At 46.5% G+C, this 22184-nt stretch overlaps 1 protein-coding gene across 1 annotated transcript in view; it reads right to left on the bottom strand.

The window, feature by feature from the left end:
- Positions 1-17966, bottom strand: part of LOC147613998 (uncharacterized) — a 113952-nt gene extending 95986 nt beyond the window's left edge. The window contains exons 1-4 of the mRNA XM_086781989.1: positions 17696-17966; positions 17022-17353; positions 16846-16907; positions 14484-16713 (exon numbers count right to left, since the gene is read on the bottom strand). Coding sequence (XP_086638115.1) covers positions 14484-16713; positions 16846-16907; positions 17022-17126 — 2397 coding nt within the window. The 5' untranslated portion in view covers positions 17127-17353; positions 17696-17966. The remainder of the gene's footprint in view (positions 1-14483; positions 16714-16845; positions 16908-17021; positions 17354-17695) is intronic.
- Between the last annotated feature and the right edge of the window lie 4218 nt (positions 17967-22184).

The following is a 22184-nucleotide window of genomic DNA, read 5'->3' as shown; positions in this document are numbered from 1 at the left end:
AGGCCGGTTGGAGTAGCAGTGGATCATGCTATCTTGTCCTTCACTCTCACATTTCAGTTCAGCACCGCTCCATTGGGACAGGTCTCCAAACACTCTCCTTATACCTTTACGAGGGAGACTGACACCGTGTACACTAATGAGATATACAGACGCTTTTGTGCCAAGGAGCCAAGATGGCCATTAGATGAGCTCACTCAGATATTGATAGAGACGCTTCATGCTGCAGCATCAAAGGCATATCCCCATAGTCAACCTACACGGAGACGATCTGGGAACTGTTAGAAGTCATCTCCTGTCTAGATTTATACACCAGGGCCTTTGTTGTGGGTGTGCCCGCCCTTATGAGGTGTTTTCCCATTTTTCCCCACTCTCCGCATTTTTCCCCTATTTTTTCCCATTTTTCTGAGGCTTGGGAGGGCTGCCAGAGGGTGCCAAGAGCAGTACAGTGCTGGCCGACTGGATGTTTATCAGTCGTGGGCACTCTTGCTGCTGGCCGACTGGTTTTGATCAGGTTTTGGCACCAGATAGCTGGCCGACTGCATTTATGCAGTCGTGGACCTTTTTTATCAGTCGTGGGCTTCTCTTATGCTGGCCGACTGCCCTCTAGGGGAGTATATATAGGTCCTCAGCCCCCATACCTCATTTGTATCATATCTCGGGATCTTCTTGTGTATATAGAGCAGAGTTACACGCCTACATCTCTCTCTCTCTCTTGTGCTGTTTTTCTGCCTGCGTTTTTGCTCGTGTTCCCAGATTTGGTCATCATCTCCGCTGCATATTCTGACATGGTATCAGAGCCCTAGGCTCTAGATAGGTCTTGGGATTTGTGTGAGCAAGAGGGGGACTGTTTCGTGGCTGATTGGTGGACTGTTTTGGACTGATCGGGAAGAGGAGAAGCAAGAGCAAGGCGGGCTGATTTGCTGGACAGCCACTTGCAGGTATCAGTTCTTCTTTGTTCCCACCCACCCACCCTTTTCAGAGTACATCCCCGCTATGGCAGATCTGTTTGAGATGGCCGAGAGACATGTGAAGATCCCGACACTCCCCACGTTCCCGGTGGACCGTCAGTTAGACGGGAGCAACTACGGCATATGGAAGGTGATGATGGAATCCGTTCTGGAGTCCTACGACCTCGCCGATTTCGTCGTTGTTGGTGTTCCACGGCCGGAAGTAGAGGAAGGGGAGTTACCGTCAACCCGAAAGGACCGGGAGGCCCAGACGCAGATGTGGGATCGCGTCAACGCCAGGGTCCGTTCGTTTATCTTCCTCAACTGCACACCGCAGGTAATCAATCATGTCAAGCACATGACGCTGGCCAGAGGTATATGGCAGCATTTGGCCTCACTTTACAACAGGGTATCGCCCATGAAGAGGATTTCCTTGGAAGTACAGATGCGGGTTATGAGCCCTGCAAAGTCGTCGACAATGCGGGAGCATATTAACAAGCTGCAGGCTCTTCAGCAGGAAGTTCTCCAAGCTGGGAAGGAGATATCGTCAGAGGACATGGCCATAACGTTGCTGTCACATTTGCCCTCTTCGTACTCAGCATTTTACTCCTCTTTGATTACCAGTGGCAGGCTCAGCACCATCACGTGGGAGGAGCTTGTGCCCATGGTCCTGGACCAGGAGGAACGATTCACGAACCCTCCTCAGGGTGGAGGTTCGGAGGCCTTTACTGGCCAACGGTCGAAAGGCCGTAACTCGGGCAAAGGGAAGGCTTCATCGGAGAAGTCTTCTGAGAAGAAGTCCGACACTGACCGCGAGAAACTAAAGGCAGAGAGGACCTGTAATGATTGTGGCGAGAAAGGCCACTACTGGAGGCAGTGTCCCAAGCGGAAGACCGAGAAGGGTGAAGACTCCTCAGCAATCATGAAGACTCCGGCTTTTGTGCACCTGGAGGTGATGGACACCGATGCTTCATTTTCTTCAGGCAGGGAGGAGATTGGAGGACTCTCCGCAACGGATACTCGGGAATGGATTCTCGATAGTGGTGCTTCCAGGCACATGACTCCTTCCCGTTCCAGTTTACAGGATCTCTGCAGGCTTTCTGGTCATATTCTTACTGGGGATACGTCCACTATCCCAGTTCACAGTGAGGGCAGGATGGAGATAGTTCCCGATGGCAGAGGGGGGAAGCATTCCTCCCAGGTGTTGTATGTTCCGGCACTTGGTTTTCATCTGTTGTCAGTGCATCAGGTTTGCAAGACTGGCGTACGGGTGGAGTTTGATGAGCATTTTGTTGCTCTCCGAGACAAAGCAACAGGCCAAGTGGTTTGGGAAGGTGGAGTGGAGAATGGAGTTTACAGGCTTTCAGCACTCTCTCCCCCAGGTCCTCAAGATTGTGATGAGTGGCAGTGTGGTAATAGCTACTCAGGTGTGGATACACTGCAGGTGCGGGCTTTCCGAGACCAAGTGGTGGATAGCTTGCCAGTAGATGGTAGCAGTTGGCAAGAACTTTCCAATACTGAGGTTGGTAGTTCTTGTGTTCGTGAGTCAGAGGAAGCTGAACAGGTCACTTATGCTCTGATGTCTCGTCGTGTTCGGGACATAGAACTTCCAGTAGTTGAGGATGTTCTTTCCACGGGGACCTTTCGGAAAGCCAGGCAGGTGACAGGTGCTTACTTGCAGAAGGAGGTGGTTTCTCCAGGCTTTGTGGTTCCGGATTCAGAGGGGGTGGTTGACAGGTTTCATCAGGCTTCCAGGACTTGCTTATGCACCGTAACAGGTGTTGATCCTTGTGAGCAGTGTGATGTCTCTGTGACTCAGAAGCTGTATGGTTCATTGATCTGGTTGATGGACACCGGATTGGACGGGAGCTTCCTGATGAGACAGTTAAGCTCTTGGTTGCAGATGTCTCTTTGGGAGGCAGGATCGCGTTTCCTGTGGTTTCTGCGGCATGCGAAGGATCATGGACTCTTGTACACAGGAGGGGGATTGTTGGATGGAGTCCGACTCCGCGGTTGGAGTGACTCGGTTTGGGGAGGAGATCCGGACACGAGGAGATCTACTTATGGCCCAGGAGCAGTTTTACGGAGCAGGAGGAGGTTACATTGCAGGTTTGGGCTTCCACTGGAGGAACCCTTGGTCATCCAGAGGCACTTTGTTCGTGAACAGATCGTTGCTGATGACATCTTGCTGGAGTTCTGTTCGACGGAGGACAGTACAGTGGACCTCTTCACGAAGTCGCTCTCTCAGGACTTGCTCAGGCGGCACCCCAGCTCCCAGTGGTTGGTTTCACAGCCAGGAGCTGAGAGGGGGTGTTAGAAGTCATCTCCTGTCTAGATTTATACACCAAGGCCTTTGTTGTGGGTGTGCCCGCCCTTATGAGGTGTTTTCCCATTTTTCCCCACTCTCCGCATTTTTCCCCTATTTTTTCCCATTTTTCTGAGGCTTGGGAGGGCTGCCAGAGGGTGCCAAGAGCAGTACAGTGCTGGCCGACTGGATGTTTATCAGTCGTGGGCACTCTTACTGCTGGCCGACTGGTTTTGATCAGGTTTTGGCACCAGATAGCTGGCCGACTGCATTTATGCAGTCGTGGACCTTTTTTATCAGTTGTGGGCTTCTCTTATGCTGGCCGACTGCCCTCTAGGGGAGTATATATAGGTCCTCAGCCCCCATACCTCATTTGTATCATATCTCGGGATCTTCTTGTGTATATAGAGCAGAGTTACACGCCTACATCTCTCTTTCTCTTGTGCTGTTTTTCTGCCTGCGTTTTTGCTCTTGTGTTCCCAGATTTGGTCATCATCTCCGCTGCATATTCTGACAGGCACATGCCCCAGAATAGCTGGTATGATGAGGAGTGCAAAGAGATGAGGATCAGATTACAGAGAGAGGTGCTCGTGGGTGTTACCACTAGGACAGTCATGGATAACCTTCCGGCGCCTAGTGCGACGGAAGAAGAGGGCTTATCTTGCTCAGTTAGAGAGGGATTTGTATCAGTTATTTATAAGTCAAGACTCACGCGAGGCATGGAGACTATTCCATGTGCATTCACCATCATCAGCCATTACCTCCACAGAGATTTGGGGTGAGTATGCAGCATCCCTGTACAAGCACCACGATAGCCGCCCCTGCCAGACCCATCGGAGCCATGCCCAGAGACATGTGCTTTCTTTACTGCTGAGATGGTAAGGAAAGCTATTGACAAGATGAGGACTAGGAGAGCATATGATCATGATGGTTTGGTAGCAGAGCACTTTATTCATGCAAGAGATATGCTTGCAGAGCTTATTGCTATGATGTTTAACCGAGCCATGTGTGAGGGTTTTCCTGAGACTTGGAATATGTCCACGATTGTGCCTATCTTCAAGTCAGGGGATCCCATGCTTCCTGGGAATTATCGTACCATCATGATTGGTCACACATTGGCTAGATTATATGCATCTATTCTTGAGCAGGAGTTGAGTAGATGGGCAGAGAGAGAGGGCATACGTGCATCAGGGCAGGCAGGGTTCAGGAGAGGTTTCTCCACTCTTGACCATATCTTGATACTCAGAGCTATTATTGAGGAGGCCAGATTATATGATGGCAGGAGGATTTATTGTTGCTTTGTGGATTTCCGCAAAGCTTTTGACACAGTACCGAGAGCCGAACTCATGCGCAGACTACAGAAGATGGGAGTGCCCACAGAGCTGATTTGGGGAATCATGGCTTTATACAGGACAGTTGTGGGGCACGTACGTACTACTCAGGGTATATCTGAGATGGTTCACTCCACTATTGGGGTGAAACAGGGCTGCCCCCTTTCTCCCACCTTATTTGGGATGTATGTGGATGAGGTTTCGGACTATGTAGAGTGGGAGGGTGACAGAGGAGCACAGCTAGCAGGAAAATAGATTCCGCTGTTATTGTATGCTGACGATATTGTGCTGATCTCAGATTCTCCAAAGGGGATGCAGCGTCATTTGGATGCATTGCACACGTTTGCACAGGACAGTGGATTGTCTGTTAACCTTGGTAAAACCAAGGTGATGCTGTTTAACACCACAGCACAGTGGGTTAGGAGGTCAGTACCCACCTTTACATATCGTCAGGAGACAGTGGAGTATACAGATGCATATACTTACCTTGGTGTGGTTTTTAGTGGCCCACTATTTTCCTTGAGGAGAGCAACGGAGACCAGATTGACCAAAGCTTATGCAGCATTGGGGAGACTAGAGAGGATGTGTTCGCAGGTTCAGTTTCAGGAACCTCAAACAAAGCTCTGGCTCTTTGACACTTTGGTCACTTCAGCCATGCTGTATGGAGTGGAGATATGGGGACCCTCGGTGGATCACCATAGCCGAGCTGGTAGCACTGATGGATGGAGATGTATGGAGAGGCCCTTGGTTTCTATGATTTCCCAGATGATTAGGGCCAAGGCCTCCGTACCACATGATATTATCCCTGCAGAGATGGCTGCCCCCCATTGGTAGTAGAGGCACTCACTCGATCAGTCTCCTTTATACATAGCACTTGGGCTCTCCCTAGAGAGAGATATGCTCGCTTAGCCCTGGAGTCTTCACGACAGTTGGCATCACAGGGAGACGGATCATGTTGGTATGCACAGATGACAGCTTGGTTCCAACTGCATGGCTTTAGTATAGACAGGCTACCTCCATTTCAGTACTCCCTGGATGCACCCTCCCTCTCTCTCGCACAGGCAGAGATTACCAGACTTATCGGGCAGGACTTGACTCAGCTAGACACTAGGAGGACATGGATACAGCCGACACACGAGCTTGGTACGAAGATGGCTTTCTATAGAGATCATCTTCTCCAGCTCACGGAGGATGGGTTTGTGATTAGACCCAGCTACATGGATACTCATCTTTCTCATGGGGTACGGTGTGCTATTGGTTAGATGCGCACATCCTCACACCAGCTAGAGATTGAGACTTGCAGATTTAGAGGAGTACCAGCTGAGGCCAGGATTTGCCAGTTGTGCCAGATGGAGCCACAGACAGAGTTACATTACATGTCACTGTCCAATAGATTATGAGATACGAGGCCGTTTTCACTTCATGTTCAGAGAGGGTTTCGGACCACTTTCCAGAGTCATGAGATACCAGGATCAGAGATGCCTCGGATTATACTTGCTGGAGCTGCGTAGACATAGAGAGGGTCTCTTGAGAGGGAGGGGATCAGAGAGGGAGAGACACTTACAGAGGCAGATTACAGACTTCTTTCGACCAGAGATTAAGCAGTCAGGCCAACATGCATTGCAGCTAGCCCCAGAGTATAGCCGCACCAGAGGTACACTGATTGATCGGGCTATAGAGCTGGGGCAATCCAGGCGCCCCAATATGAGAGGCCCATCTCGACACCGGCGGAGACTACAACAGAGGATCAGGACCATACTAGCACGGCATGGGAGACGTTCAGTCAGAGTACTCACCATGGAGGACATTGAGGATATCCGCCATCGATCGATGAGAGACATCTTTGGATAGTGATGTATATGATGCTTACCCTTGTTGCTAGAGTTTTCCTTCCCAGATGTCATCCATTAGGAGCTTCTAGTACCTTACTTTTCCTCATAGTTGTTGTTTCAGTTTCAGTTAGTTGTTTAGTTGTTTTAGCTTTTCTTACACAGACATTGTATCAGATCCACCAATTGGTGTAATCTTTTTGGTCTCATAGGTCATTTTGGCCTTTTGAGGACGTTTATATATCATTTCATTTCATTTCTCTCCACACACACTCGTTATACGTTTATGAGGGAGACTAACACTGTGTACACGGATGAGATATACAGACGCTTATGTGCCGAGGAGCCGGGACGGCCATTAGATGAGCTCACTCAAATATTGATAGAGACGCTTCATGCTGCAGCATTAGAGGCATATCCCCATAGTCAGCCTACACGGAGACGATCTGGAAACATGCCCCAAAATAGCTGGTATGATGAGGAGTGCAGAGAGCTGGGGATCAGATTACAGAGAGAGGTGCTCGTGGGTGTTACCACTAGGACAGTCACGGATAACCTTCCGGCGCCTAGTGCGACGGAAGAAGAGGGCTTATCTTGCTCAGTTAGAGAGGGATTTGTATCAGTTATTTATGAGTCAGGACTCAGGCGAGGCATGGAGACTAGTCCATGAGCATTCACCATTACCAGCCATTACCTCCACAGAGATTTGGGGTGAGTATGCAGCATCCCTATACACAGCACCAAGACAGCCACCCCTGCCAGACCCATCGGAGCCATGCCCAGAGACATGTGCTTTCTTTACTGCTGAGATGGTAAGGAAAGCTATTGACAGGATGAGGACTGGGAGAGCATATGATCATGATGGTTTGGTAGCAGAGCACTTTATTCATGCAAGAGATATGCTTGCAGAGCTTATTGCTATGATGTTTAACCGAGCCATGTGTGAGGGTTTCCTGAGACTTGGAATATGTCCACGATTGTGCCTATCTTCAAGTCAAGGGATCCCATGCTTCCTAAGAATTATCGTACCCTCATGATTGGTCACACATTGGCTAGATTATATGCATCTATTCTTGAGCAGGAGTTGAGTAGATGGGCAGAAAGAGAGAGGGCATACGCGCATCAGGGTAGGCAGGGTTCAGGAGAGGTTTTTTCTTCCCACCGCCTCAGAGTGGAGACAGGTAGAGCTGAGCGCGTCTTCAGAGCCGGGAAGCTCGTACGAACAACCAGTGAGGAGAGGATCTGCCGACTATGCCACACAGAGGTTGAGACGGAGGAGCATTACATATGTCGTTGCCGAGTATACTATGAGATCCGCGGGAGGTTTCACTGTCTATTTCGTGAGGGATTCGGTCCACTCTCCAAGATCATTGACTTCCAGGACCAGCGTTGCCTAGGCCTCTTCCTATTTTCGGACCCAGGAGGTGGAGGACACCGACATAGTGGATCTTGTGGACCCTCCACGAGCTGCTCTGCACCTACCTCGCCCGAGAGGAGTTACCTCGGACCGAGCCTCTACACTCCAACGTGCCCGACGCCCTCGACCCCCCTATCGCCCACGATCACCTCATCAGCTCCATATCCAGGACATGCTCCACCGCCATCAAGCTACCGTTCCACGTGACATAGCTGAGGGAGACCTCTCGGCCATACTCGTCAACCCCGCGTTGTCTCGGACTCTTCTTGTTGGAGATACGACGACACAAAGAGTTACTATTTAGAGATCCACAACCCCCGCACCCATCTCAGTCTACCATCACTAGTTTTTTCCGCCCACAAGAGGAGGACACTCATACAGATAAGGCCACCACAGTAGTGACGAGGGGCCCACCATCTCGCCCCTCGACTAAAATTGCGATGCCTCGTGCCACCGCACTTTGGAGAGCCCGACGCCCTCGCCCTCCTGGACCTCAGGTGCCCGAGGCTCACCAGCCCTAGATTCATGAGATCCTCACCCGCCACCAAGCATCTATAGCTGCTACCACATCCCAAGTTCTCCTCTGCCCTAGAGATCTAGGGCCCTCCTCACCCCCTCGCCGATGTTGGACATCCACCCCTACCACACATCAATGGATAGCTCCCTCTCCACACACACCCCTGTGAGGGCAAAAGGACGAAAGGACCAAATGTGCGAGAGATCAGAGCAAATCAACACAGCATGAAATGGATGTGTATGTATAATGGTGAATGAAATCTCCCTCTAATGTGAGGTTACTTTGAGTAGTAGACCGTCAAAGAAGTAAAGACAACGTCGGAGCTGAAGCACGGTCGGTGACAAAGGCTCGCGTCAATGTCAGGCGAAGGCTCTCTAGAGGTGAGGTGATGCAGACAAACACAAATCTGCAGCTGAGTGGACTGCAGGAGAAACGCAGATTTGAGGAGAGAGGGCTGCTGTCCGGACCAGATGTGTGCTGCCGTCACGAGGTAGGTGGTGAAGAGCACAGAGGGCTGCTGTACCAATGTCGTCAGGTGATGATGAGCAGAGAGGGCTGTTGTCCCAAGTCGATGTCGAATGAGCAGAGAATGCAGAAGTTGATGATGATGAAAGTTGAAACAAAGGAGGTTGCAGGGCTGCTGCTGCTGCTGCAGAGTATAGAGCCGACAACAGAATTGTGTGTGCAGAAACATGGGCTGCTGTTGCTGTGTGCAGAGGAAGCAGCCGATGGGTGCTGCTGTTGAAAAACGATGATGATGATGATTCAGTCTGCTGCAGAGGAAGCGCCGGCAGCAGAAGTCGATTTATGTTGATTATATGTTGTGTATTTTGCTGAATTGTGAAGCAATGCTTATATATTTGGTTGGGCTGCTGGTCGGCCCAAAAGGGGCTGTCGGCCAGCAGCAAGACAAAAAATACCAAATAAAAACCCCTTTTGGGCTGGGTAAAAGACCATTTTGGACATATTTTCACACCCCCCCTCTCAGGCCAAAAGGGGACCATGAGAGAAGATGAGAGAAGATGAGGAGAATAGTAAGTGGGTGAAGAAAGAAAGAAAGAAAGAAAGAAAGATATATTAAGAGTCTACTAAAGACCCAATGGGCCTATGAGACCAAAGTGATACAATAATGTCCATGGCATATCTCATCATAAAATGCAAAATAAAACAGAAAGAAAACATAAATGTAGCTATCTCACTGAGGTGATACAAAACTGTCCATAGAAACTCGTCATGGAATACTAAGAACATAAAAACATGGGAGCAACATCAGCTCCGAGGAGATGGTATACCACTCTCCAAAATGTCAAGCATGGGACTAACGAGTATGGCCAAGAGGTCTCCCTCAGCTATGTCACGTGGAAAGGTAGCTCGATGGCGGTGGAGCATGTCCTGGATCTGGAGCTGATGAGGTGATCGTGGCCAACGGGGGGGTCGAGGGCGTCGGGCACGCTGGAGTGAAGAGGCTCGGGAATTCCTCTCGGGCGAGGTAGGTCCAGAGCAGCTCGTGAAGGGTCCCCAAGATCCACTATGTCGGTGTCCTCCACCTCCTAGGTCCAGAAGAAACTGGTGAGAGTTGGCTGGTGAGGGAGGGGGCAGGTGGGCTGGGGCCGAGGCTCTCTCAAGAAGGTGTCCCTGTGTTTGCGGAGCTCAAGCAGGAAGAGGCCCAAGCAACGCTGGTCCTGGAAGTCAATGATCCTGGAGAGTGGACTGAATCCCTCACAAAATAGACAGTGAAACCTCCTGCGGATCTCATAGTATACTGGGCAGCGGCATATGTAATGCTCCTCCGTCTCAACCTCTGTGTGGCATAGTCGACAGATCCTCTCCTATCTGGGTGTCCGTACGAGCTTCCCGGCTCTGAAGATGCGCTCAACTCTCCTCTCTAGGTGTCCGTACAAGCTTCCCGGCTCTAAAGATGCGCTCAGGTCTACTCTGAGGCGGTGGGAAGAAACCCGTATTTGGCCAATCGCAATCCGCATGGCATGGGGCATGTAAACACCCAAGTAGCCCGGCTGTTGGATGGAAGTGGTCTCTGTAAAAGTGCATCTTCGTGGGGAGCTCCGGGGGTGTGATCCATGTGCAATGTATGTAGACAAGTGGATGGGCATCGGTCCTCCACCATCACCCTCAGCATCATGAGAGGGGGACCATCCTCTCCATTTAGATTATTTATCATTGTAACGGGCGCATGAGCCGCTCGAGGATGGGTCGGTTGACGAACTTTGTAAGGATGTCTGCATGGCTGTCCACCGTAGGAATGTACTGGAGTCTAATGGTACCAAGCTAAACCTGGTCCCTGGTAAAATGAAAATGGACACCAACACGCTTCAATGGAAACGTGCATCTCCTCAAGAAGTTGACGGAGATACATAGCCTCAGTGGTGGTGTCATAGAGGGCCCGGTACTCAACCTCAACTGAAGAACCGACAACGATATCCTACTCCTTGCTAGACCCAGAGAAAGGGCCAAATCCAAGTGAGTACAAATAACCACCATGAGAACGTCAGGAATCGATATCACCGGCGCACTGTAACCACGCAGGGTGATCCCACGGCTGTAGTGAAGTCCAAACATATAGGTACCCACTAGATAGCGAACAACCCTCATCGTTGAACTCCAATGTGGCTCCTTCGGAGCTTTGAAATTTTGACTTAAGATGGATGTGCAACAGGAAATGTCAGGTCGAGAGTTTGTGAGCCATATGAGTTTCCCAACCACTTGGCCGTAGGCTCGCTCTTCATGTGGCGGTGAGTCCTCTTCCTTTGATAGTTTGATGGTTGGATCCAATGGGGTAGCCACAGGGATACCACCATCAAGAAAGTAGAAAGTAATGAGTTGAAGAGAATACTTTTGTTGTGACACAAAAATACCATCAGGATGTTGGACCACCTTCATGCCAAGGAAATATGAGAGAAGAACGAGATCAATCATCTCAAATGTTCATCTCAGCTATGCCATGATATCAACCACTTTGGCTTGATTTGAACCAAAGATGATCAGATCATCGACATACAGCACTAGGTAGCAAACCATCCCCCGATCTATGTGGATATAGATATTGGGATCACAATGAGATGGTTGAAAACCTTGGCTGCGTAAAAAAAATTCGATGCGATGATACCACGCTCAGGGGGCTTGCTTAAGCCCATAAAGAGTTTTATGCAGCGGAAGACTTTGTCCTCGTACCCGGGGAGCAGAAAGCCCAGACGTTGGTCAACATAGACTATCTCCTCAAGAATGCCATTTAGGAAGGCACTCTTGACATCCATGTGATAGACTAGCCATGTGGTGTGTGCGGCCAGATTGAGTAAGAGACGGATTGTCATCATTCGAGCCGTAGGTGCAAAGGTCTCATCGAAGTCAATGCCTTCTTTCTAACGAAAGCCTTGCAACACAAGCTCGGCTTTGTACTTGTCCAAGGTACCATCGGCTTTATATTTGGTGCGAAAGATCCATTTAGTTCCAATGACCTTCTTATGACGAGGGCGATCCACAAGGGACCACGTGCCATTATGGTCAATGCTTTTAAGTTCTTGTTACATAGCTTATTTCTAAGCTAGCTATTTGATTGCCTCTTTCCACAATGTTGGCTCATCATGCATCACATAATCTACTAAAACGACAGAGGCAAATGAGGCACGAGGAGTGAGCCTCATGGACCAACGAGGACCGTCCAAGGGGCTATCGCGGGGAAGCATGCCTGAATCCCGAATGGTCTGTTGGTACCAGCGAGGTAAAGGGTCCCTAGGTGCCTATTGGGAGGAGGAAGGATCCTCGAGTGGCATAGTAATAGTCGATTGATTGGGTTCATGTGGCACAGTCGAAGATTCTTGTTCGGGTGGTATGGGCAGCTGAAGGCCAAGTAAATCCCGCTCATCAAAGACAATGTCTCGACAAACAAACGAAGACTTTGTTTGATCTTGGATCAAAGACTTTGTAAGCCTTTGATTCAGAAGAGTAGCCCACAAAAATGAGTTAACTCACTCCTTGGCTCAACCTTGTTGGTCATGACCACTCCCAGCTAGTTCAAGTGTGAACCCAGCTTACTCACGAACACTTTCCCTGTGGGGCTGGACGCAGGTTTTTCCCGTGTGAACACACTTATGTGTGTTGGGCACATTGCCATAGGCTTTTTATATGTACTCATTGTACTTTTGTACCTTAATCAACAAAGAGTACTTTTCCAGCAGCAAGCTCTCCCATGTTTCTTGTTCAAGCTCACTGTGTGTGTGTGGTGGTGGTGTGCAGGCAAGCTCTCCCCAACCCCAACATTGGTCTCAAAGCTATTTAGGGTTAGGGTTTCGCCCACCTACTCTACCAAGTTTAGGGTTAGGGTTTTGCCTATCTCCTGTGTGCATTAGGGTTTCGCCCCCCTGTTGTGTGCTGCCTGGCATTGGGTTTCGAGTTACTTGCCTACGCCTACCCTGCGCCGTTTGCAACTGCTCGCCGCCCTGCGCCGCCTGTAAATGCTCTGTTCACCGCTCTGAGCCGCCTATCAATGCCATGTTCGCCACCCTATGCCACCCTGCAACATTCCTGCAGAACAGTGCCGCCGTCGCCTGTACCTACTACAACCCGATTATACCTTGTACCTGCTGCAAAACAGCGCCACCGTACCGTACAGATCTGCTGCGGACCTGGACTACAGTGGTCTCCTTGAAACCCGTGCCAACAGTAACCATTAACGGTCTTTGCTATCATTTCTAATTTATGTCAAAAATTTCAGATATTGCTGAAAAAAATAGCAAATTGGCTGCATTAAATTTGGGGCTTTTCACCATTGAGCTGGAAATTGCCACATTGGCATTGATTTCATCAAATCTGGTGTGTAATTGCACTAGAAATTTGGGGATTTTGCAGAAATTGACACTACTTGCAAGTCTATTATAGACATTTGCAGGCAATTTGGTATTACAGGTACATTTCTTTGGCATTGGGGTATTTCCCCCTATTTTTGGGTGTTACACCATTGGAACAGGTGATAAAGACACATTTGGGGCATTTTCCCTAATTTTTCGGGTGTCTCGGCACTGGATTGCTTTGCAGATTTTTGCCTTGATTCAGTCACACTACCTATTTGTATGCATTTGTGACAGCCATGTCTGGGAATACTAGTGATTTGTTTGGTATGCTCTCCATTGATGATAAGTTGGATGGCACCAACTATCCTATGTGGACATATATGATGAAACATAGGATAGTTGGATGGCACCAACTATCCTATGTGGACATATATGATGAAACATATACTTGTTGCAAAGAATTTGTGGGTCTATGTATCAAGGGTTGATGTCAGGCCTTTGTACCTGCACGAGCAACAAATACTTCAAGGACTATTGATGCAGGTGATGATGTATCTTCAGGTGTGCTACATCTTTTGCACCTTTGCCACTCACTCCAAAACAGCTAAGATGGGAAGCCAAGGATGCTCAAGCACATGCTTTGATCGCTCTTTCATGCAAAAGGAAGGTTATACCACACATTCGTTCATGCACTTCTTCTAAGGGTGCATGGGATGTACTTGCTTCTTTGTATCAAGTTCGCAATGAGGCTCGTGTTGCCTATCTTCACAAGAGATTGAGTCTGAGCATATGGATGAGGGTGATTCAATGGACAAGTTCCTTACCTGCATCAAGGATTTGCAAGAGCAGCTTATCAACATTGAGGAGGTCATTCGAGATGGTTTACTTGTATCTACACTGCTTCAGGGTTGCCAGAATCCTATCAGGGTTTTGCTACAACTTTTCGTCTACTCATCAAGGGTAATCCAAACTTGTATACCTTTGATGAGTTGGTGACTCTCTTATTGCAGGAAGAGCAATCTCATTCTAACAGGACTACTATGCTTTCTGCTGATCAGGCATTTGGTGCTTTTGATCGAAACAAAGGTAAATCTGGGGCTTCATCCGGTGGTAAGCCTTAGGGAAAACCACATACCCATTCAGATTCTACCTCGTCTAAGCAGACCGCCACCCCTCTCATGCCATCTTAGCACAGTTTGCAGCACACACACCAATGCACATAGATGTATCTTAGCTGGCCCTACCTTCCTCTACACAATTAGTTGCCCTTTCAAAAAATAGAAATTGGGAAAAAATATCTTTGAGCCTCACAAGAAAATGTATGCAACAAACCTGGGGCACTTGATCATTAGCTCCCTTTACACCCTGCATTTCGTCATCCATGTCCAGCCTAGAAGCTCTCTCTGGTAGAGACGCAACAGCCCCCTGTGATTTCTTCCAGCCACTGTCATCTTGACGTGCTGAGGAAGTAGAAGGGTCACAAGGATCCTGTTTCAATCCTACTTGAATACTCTCTTTACCAGCCAATGATGAAGATCGATCTAACGAAGATCTAGCCATGCTCATGTCTGGGCTGCCCCCCCTCTGGTTTCCACGACCAACTCTTACTGTTTCATGACTCATCTCCTGTAAATGGGACTTTTGGTACTGCTGAGCTGGTTGCCTGGGAGCATACAAACTAAAAGCTCCATTTACCCCACTACTTGCCTTGAAAGAATATCCATGTGAATCTGAGCCTGACACTCCCATGCCTGATATAGCCTCCGCACTAGAAGGCCTGACTGTTTGAGCACTTGCATTACCTTTACTTTGGATCTGTTCTTGTAGATCTGCATTCCAGTGATTCTCCAGACTTTGGTTTTTTCCTATCATACTTTTGCAGGATGGCTCCATATCTAAGGGCCTTTGTGAAACAGGGCGTGATGAAATATCCACTGTGGAATCCAGGGCATTTGTTGCTGGAAAAGTTCCAGGACAGCTGAAGCCAATCCCTTGTGCATTTCTCCACCCCTCAACTGCTTCACCAGCCAAACCCTGTCTTTTCTGTGGAAATGCTGCATGTCCCCTTTGCATCCCATCATTGACTCCATCAAAACCACCACTGTGTATTGGATGTGCCTGATGATCTTTCAGGGAAGGTTGGACTGCAGGTAAGCTTTTTCCGGCTTCTGTGCTGTGCAAACTTGAAGCATTCACGGCAGATTGCCTAGAATCTGCTGAGTATACCAATCTTTGTGCCTGATCCATCTTGTTCACTACCATATCAGCTGGCATCTTCAGAGCACCTGCTGATCTAAAGGCAGAACTGATAGAACGGGACCCATTTCTGTTTGTTAGTCCTGACAAAACCATTGTCTCTGATTGTTTACCATCTCTCTGGACTTGAACTTCTGTATTCTTGTTAGCATCCACACTTCTTTCTGACACACTTTGTGCACCAAGCCCTTGCTGATGATCAATCACATGCCATGATGCTAGACCTTGGCTCACCTCTGTACTTATCTTTGCCGCCATTCCCTCAGATGATCCTAGAATAGGAGAATTTTTAGACCCCAACGCTGTATTCAAAACTCTGCCAGACCTAAAAAGAGCTCCCTTATCAAAAGCATCACCCTGTCTCATAGAGCTTGGTGCTTTCCTTGAGCTGACTTCTTCCACCGGTGTGCTCACTTGTGGCACTTGCACATTAGATGTGTAAATTTCTGTCTGTTCAACTGTCTGTGACTGTCGCTGATGGGACTGAACCAATGTCGGCGAAGCCAAGGGTGGAGGGGACCTGATATAAGCTTCCGGGCGGTTATCTAATGCCTTCGTCTCCAGTGAACTGGGTTTGTTGGCTGGAAGCTCAGCTCCTACTTTGGCCTCCTTGGATCCACTGAGCTTTGACTTGGAACGTTTTAAAATTTCATTCCTGTTAGCTATCCGTGAACCACCGTGTTGCATGTTTTGTTGAGCCTTTTGCACTTGCAAATGAGAGGGTTCAAACTCTTCTCTTTTTCTTTTCTCTCTCAGCTTACCAATCACTGCAGCTTCTGAAGTACCTTGAGCCTGGGCAGTTCTCTTTGGCTCTCGGTCTGTTTTGTGGATCTCAGCAGTAGCATGTTCCATGGTCGAGTAGCTCTTAGAGTTTGAAACTTCTGCAGCTTTGACATTCGTCTGTTTTGACAATCGTGTAGAAACCCCTGATGCAGCTGTTGTACTTCCTGTCTGGGTCAACTTAGAGTTCTCCATGCCTCCTGCAATTCCACCTACTTGCATCGGGGTTTGTGTTACCAAACCCAAGGAAAGTGCTCTCCTTTCCTTGAAGCCATCCTCAGCAGAGAGCTGCTTTGCCGCACTTGAAGACCCTTGCTCAGCGGCAGCTACAGTGCCGCCAGTGCCTGAAGCTCCAGACCTTTTATCTTCTGAGTTTGCTCTCTCCAGATCTTTGCCTCGTGGACCCATTCTAGAAGAGTTTTGGGGGGTGAACTCCCGCCAAAACGACTCACTTGCCGCAAACAAGCCAGATGAAAAGAAAGCATTCTGATCTATGCCATGCTGTTGCAGAACGATCTCCATAGCCCTTCAAACAAGGATGTAACCATTAGAAATAATCAATAAGTAAGACCACAGACAGTTGTACAGCAAACAGTGAAGCCATTCGCAATAGAGTTGTCCAAAAACCCAGCCCTTGACCAAACAATTATGTCGCTACCTGTGAATGACTTTGTAGGGAAAGGTTTGCTCCTTGTTGTTCATTTTCATGTGCTGGCACATCTGCACACAAAAGACCATCCTTTGCAATTTAGTCGAAGTATACAGATGAAGAAAGAAGGCTATAGAGGACAAGATTTTCTTATTAGACCTAAGTGACTCCGCATATGATCTTACCACAAAAAGCCTGGTGGCCAGCTTTGTGGGCTCATCGCTCCCATCATCAATGAGCTTCTGAAGAAAAATCGAAGCCTCATGCTCCACATTGGCAGATGCTGCCATTTTTTTCACACACCGTGATGTGAAGCCTTGCTGCGTCACATCTAGTCAATGCAAGTCACTGTCAGCTTTGTAGGTTCATCTGTCCCATTGACAATAAGCTTCTGTGGAAATCAATCTGCTTCATGCACCACACTGGCAAATGCTGCAATTTTTTGGCCCACCGTATCCCTATGAAACCCTGTGCAGCTGTGCTAAGTCTGGTTTTTCATCAAAACTGGAGCAAATCCCTAAGAATATAAACTGATCCCATTATAATGGCAGCTTTGTGGAAAATTAACAGTAATCAAATAAATAATGTTGGCAGAGATGATGTCAATCATGCCCTAGGTTTAGCATTTTTCATCTTGCATATCCATCATCAGATGGACACCCAAAAAGTAAATATATTGTGCAAATGATGTCAAATCACGTAGATGAGAATGCTAAGGGCAAATCATATAGAAGTGAATGCTAATCGCACAGACATTCTATGAAAAAAACAGCAGAGAAAGGAGGAGGGTGAAAGTACTCTTTTCTGTGATCTAAATAAATAGGAAGAAATGAGTGCGAAATCTGTTCATGAAACAAACCGCTTCTTGTCTCCAGCATAGCTCTGCGGCGGAGAAGAAATGGCCACCATCGCTGGCCCAAGACAGGCAATGGTTTTAGTTTTGAGGCTCGGCCTGCAGAAGGTAGGGTTAGGGCAAATGCGAAACAGAAATGTGAGCAGAAAACAGAAGAGGCGATGATGATAAATGATGGCGAGTAGCTGATGCACGACCGGCCATCACACCCCCGACATGGACTTGAGCTACACAAGAAAAAAACGAACACTTTCGTTGTATTAGTGGTTTTTCTTGTATTTCTAAAGGTATTTCCTATGTATCTTAATACATACTCACCTCCTCACCTGAGGCGAGGCGTCTATTAATTAATTAAAAGGATACCTAAGGTTAAACCTTTAACCTTTTGTTTTTTTTATTTTTTTGGTGGGATCTTTGTGCTCGTGTGGGTGTGTGTTTTTTCATACCGCTGTCTATAGCCAGCAGGTTTTGAACCCAGCACCATATGCATGAGACTTCAACACCTTACCACTAGGCTATCATCACAAAGGCTACCCGTCCTCCCCCTCTATCTCTTTCTAGTGCGCCGATCTCTTTATCATGCGTCGGGAGCAAAGGCTGATTTTCTTTAAAAAATCACATTCTGCATCTCACTCAACGTACACAACTTGATCGTTTGCTCTCTCCAACGTCGTTTCAGTTTTAAGAAAATAAACGCCAATTGCGCTCTCTCTCTCTCTCTCTCTCTCTCTCTCTCTCTCTCTCTCTCTCTCTCTCTCTCTCTCTCTCTCTCTCTCTCTCTCTCTCTCTCTCTCTCTCTCTCTCTCTCTCTCTCTCTCTCTCGTGTCACGGGGCTTCAGCCCACCTGAGAAAAGCCACAAGACGAGCTTATAAAGCTTGCTACAAAGCTCCAGAGTGACTAAAGTCGGTAGCGATCCTTCGAGATCAATCTCAACGTTAAGGAAAAAAAATTCCACCTTAAGCCTAAGGTAGCTCTTGCCTCAACTAATTAATTAATGTGTTTTAAAATTTGGTACCCATATTGGTGGTTTTGTGTTGACTTCTTACAAAAACTACAAATAAAAACAATGGTAATTAACACATGAGAAGTGGTTTTGTATGACGTAAAACTATGCTTCCATTCAAATCTTCAATTGGGTGTGAAGTTGCTCTTATTCTACATAAAGGGCATTGCTCCTCACTATTCTTTCAAGACTCATAAAAGACCACCCATGAGACTTGTAAAGACTGTCCATAGACTTGGATAAGCAATCTTCCATGGGGCAATGATTTATATGCCATCTCGCATAAGGCAGAGACCTTTTGCAAAGTAGGTCTTAGGCTTCACCAATTATAATTCTTGTCATGTCCCCAGTTACAACTCAAATAGCTCTTGATCCATGGGGACGTCACTTTAACCCAACAATCATATAGTGCACATTGTGTGTTATAGAATGATTAGAATCATTGCAACTCTACAATGGGCAATCATGCTAAGTTTTGTTTTGCCAATGAGGAGCCACCCAATCATGCTTTGTTAACATCATACACCAACATGTAAAAATTAGGTTGGCATTGTATGAAAGATGTCATATAGCCTTCTTTCTAATAATGAGTTATGCATCTGTGTCCATCAAATTGTCACATACTATCAAATCACTTAAAACAATCCTTGGTACGATCCGTTGGTATAGTATAGAAGTAATGACAATAGGCATGGGTATGTAACCACATCTAGCAATGATATTCAAGCCACCTCTCTCTCTCTCTCTCTCTCTCTCTCTCTCTCTCTCTCTCTCTCTCTCTCTCTCTCTCTCTCTCTCTCTCTCTCATTTTGATTAGGAGCTCTCTTTATCATCATAAAAATGTTAAGATTGGGGTGCTAAAACAATTGAGCAAACTTAAGGATACCAAGATATGGATTTCATGGGAACTCACCCCATGCAAACAAAATTAACCAAGGTCAAAGCAAGTTGTGAAAAATGTATAAATGCTGACCATTAAAAAATAAGAATACAATCTTGTATTGATAGTATTTTTCTGCTAGAAATTTCTTTGAAATAATATACTAAAGAGATTACAAAAGCTTTTTTTCTATAAGGCTAACAAAACAAGAAATTGACTAACATCATGGTGTATTGCCACCTTTAGGAGTTATGGTGCAATGCTATATGCTTGCATTTTTTAGTAGTGCTAGTGGTGCAATGCTATATGCTCACATTTTCTAGTGGTGCTAGTAGTGTAATGCTATATGCTTACATTTTCTAGTGGTGCTAGTTGTACAATGCTATTGGTTGTGCAATGCTATTGCTAGTGGTGCAATGCTATATGCTTACATTTTCTAGTGGTGCTAGTGGTGCAATGCTATGTAATTACATTTTCTAGTGGTGCTAGTTGTGCAATGCTATTGGTATTCATTAGTGTTTGAAGTGCGACCTACGTGAATGGAGCGTTATTCTTTGTTGATACAACTATATAAGCATTTTTTATAGTAGTGTGCAGGTTACTAGAGTAGCTTGTTACTAACTTTGTGAATTGTTGAAGTAGTAACCTGTTGTTTTGGTGCAATGCTATTGGTATTCACTAGTGTTTGAGGTGCCTGAGAGACAACTAAATGGGGTATATGATGCAACAATGCAAGCTCGTGTTGCAAAGTGTGCAAGCTAGTAAAGTAGCTTGTTACCACTTTTTAAGTTATTGAAGGAAATACATGCAGATAGCATGCTCTTGATCTAATGAGGGGTTGCTAAAGTGATAAATTGAAACCCTTAGCTCATGAGCTTTGTTTGCAAAGGCTATGTGTACTTGCTACATAGCACTACTACTTTATACTGTGGAAAGATAACTATTAAAGGATAGGTGAGGATGTTTAATGCTTTATGCAATTCAAGACCACCATTAGTCATTGCCAACAATCAAAGGAAGGTGGTCTTGGTGCATAAATGTGCAAGCAGAGCCACATGCCATGTTTCCTTCTATGGCTCAACCAACTCACAAACTAAGAGAAGAGACCTCGCATCATTAAGCATTTTCCACACCTCTTTGGAACCGACAACCTCTGCACCCCCAATCTTGGTGACGCACGAGGACATGGTTACACCATTAGGAAGGCAGATATATTAACCACTTCACAGGTTAACATGTTTTCACCCGCACAATAGTGCTAGACTTTATAAAGCAATCTTTACATACTAGCTTGATGGTTCGCTTGCTTAGATAGGATTAAGCGTAGCCTTCTCCCTTTCTTGAGCTTCTTCTTCTTCTCTACCACATCTTATGAGAGAAAACCACCATAAAATATATCTCCTCTTTGCTTCCATGTAAGCAAAAGAAGGTCTACCTTCAATCCCTTAGTAAAGGAAGCATTTTGGTGTGACGATGAGTGAGGATGTGATAGATGAGCTAGCGCATCCACATCAAGACCAAGTGACACTTGATTCAACAAAGGCTAAGGTAAACTCTTGACTTAAACAAGCATTCAAGAGAGTGTTATTGGCGCCATAGCCCTACTCAAAATAAAGGGTATTGCATGTTAATTTAAAAGAAAACTTGAGGATTGTCTCTAAAGTTACTAGAAGTGGTTTGATGTCTAGAAAGGGAATTATATCTAGCTTTCATAAAACCCTTATAAAATATTTGCTTTAATAACCATGCCCAAAGATTTAAAGATTGTTTATAGCACCCAAATAAGATTAAGACTAGAATATATCCACCTTGGCTCCTTCTCTTATACTCTTCCATTGAAAAGAAAATTGTGCTTTCTAGATAGCCCATTCATTAAATACATTTACCTCAACTCAAAGTCGGTGGATTTGGCTTTTTGGTTTGGATTTATAAAAAATCTTCAATGAGGACTTTGCCCTTACCCTTGTGGTAGACTACCCACTTTCCTTCTTTGCAAGATGCTTAAACTCTTTGTCTAATTTTATAGGTTTTTGAGTTCCATTTGGGGTGCAAGGGTTCTTTAGTAGCAATCCATATCTTAGTGTCTTTACAGCGTCTTTATGTGATTTTGATTATTTGAGAATATTAATCTTCTCATGTTTGGTATGTGAGTATTACATGATTGCTTTATCGTGCTACCTTGTCGTGATACTTTGGCTTGAATGTGATTCCAGTTTATCATGGGCATGGCTTTGGCTACGTGTTCATCTATAAATTGCTCCTCCTCTGCCTCTACATCCATATCTCTATGGATATGCCATCCTTTAGGTAGACCAACGACGTGGGATCTAAAGCGACTTCAACTACCTTAGTTACTTTTTATTAACCTCCATTGGGTCTTTTGGTTTGAGGTCCTCTCATAAATCTTCCTTGATTCTCATCTTGACGTTGCTCAGTATATGTCTTCCTTCATCCCTTCCTTTACTTTATTGTTGATTTCTTCTCATGTGCCAATTTTTGGTCTTGATGAATTGTTTTTCATGGTTGAGAGGTAATTCTCAAGCTCGTTCACTCATCCCTTGAGTAATGTTATTTGCTCCATTAACTACGTTTATTAGCTTATTTGCAAGAG

The sequence above is a fragment of the Cibotium barometz genome, chromosome 43, assembly GCF_041138505.1.
Source record: "Cibotium barometz isolate CiBa-2024 chromosome 43, ASM4113850v1, whole genome shotgun sequence".
Classification (NCBI taxonomy): domain Eukaryota; kingdom Viridiplantae; phylum Streptophyta; class Polypodiopsida; order Cyatheales; family Cibotiaceae; genus Cibotium; species Cibotium barometz.
This window is presented reverse-complemented; position numbering and strand designations above follow the sequence as displayed.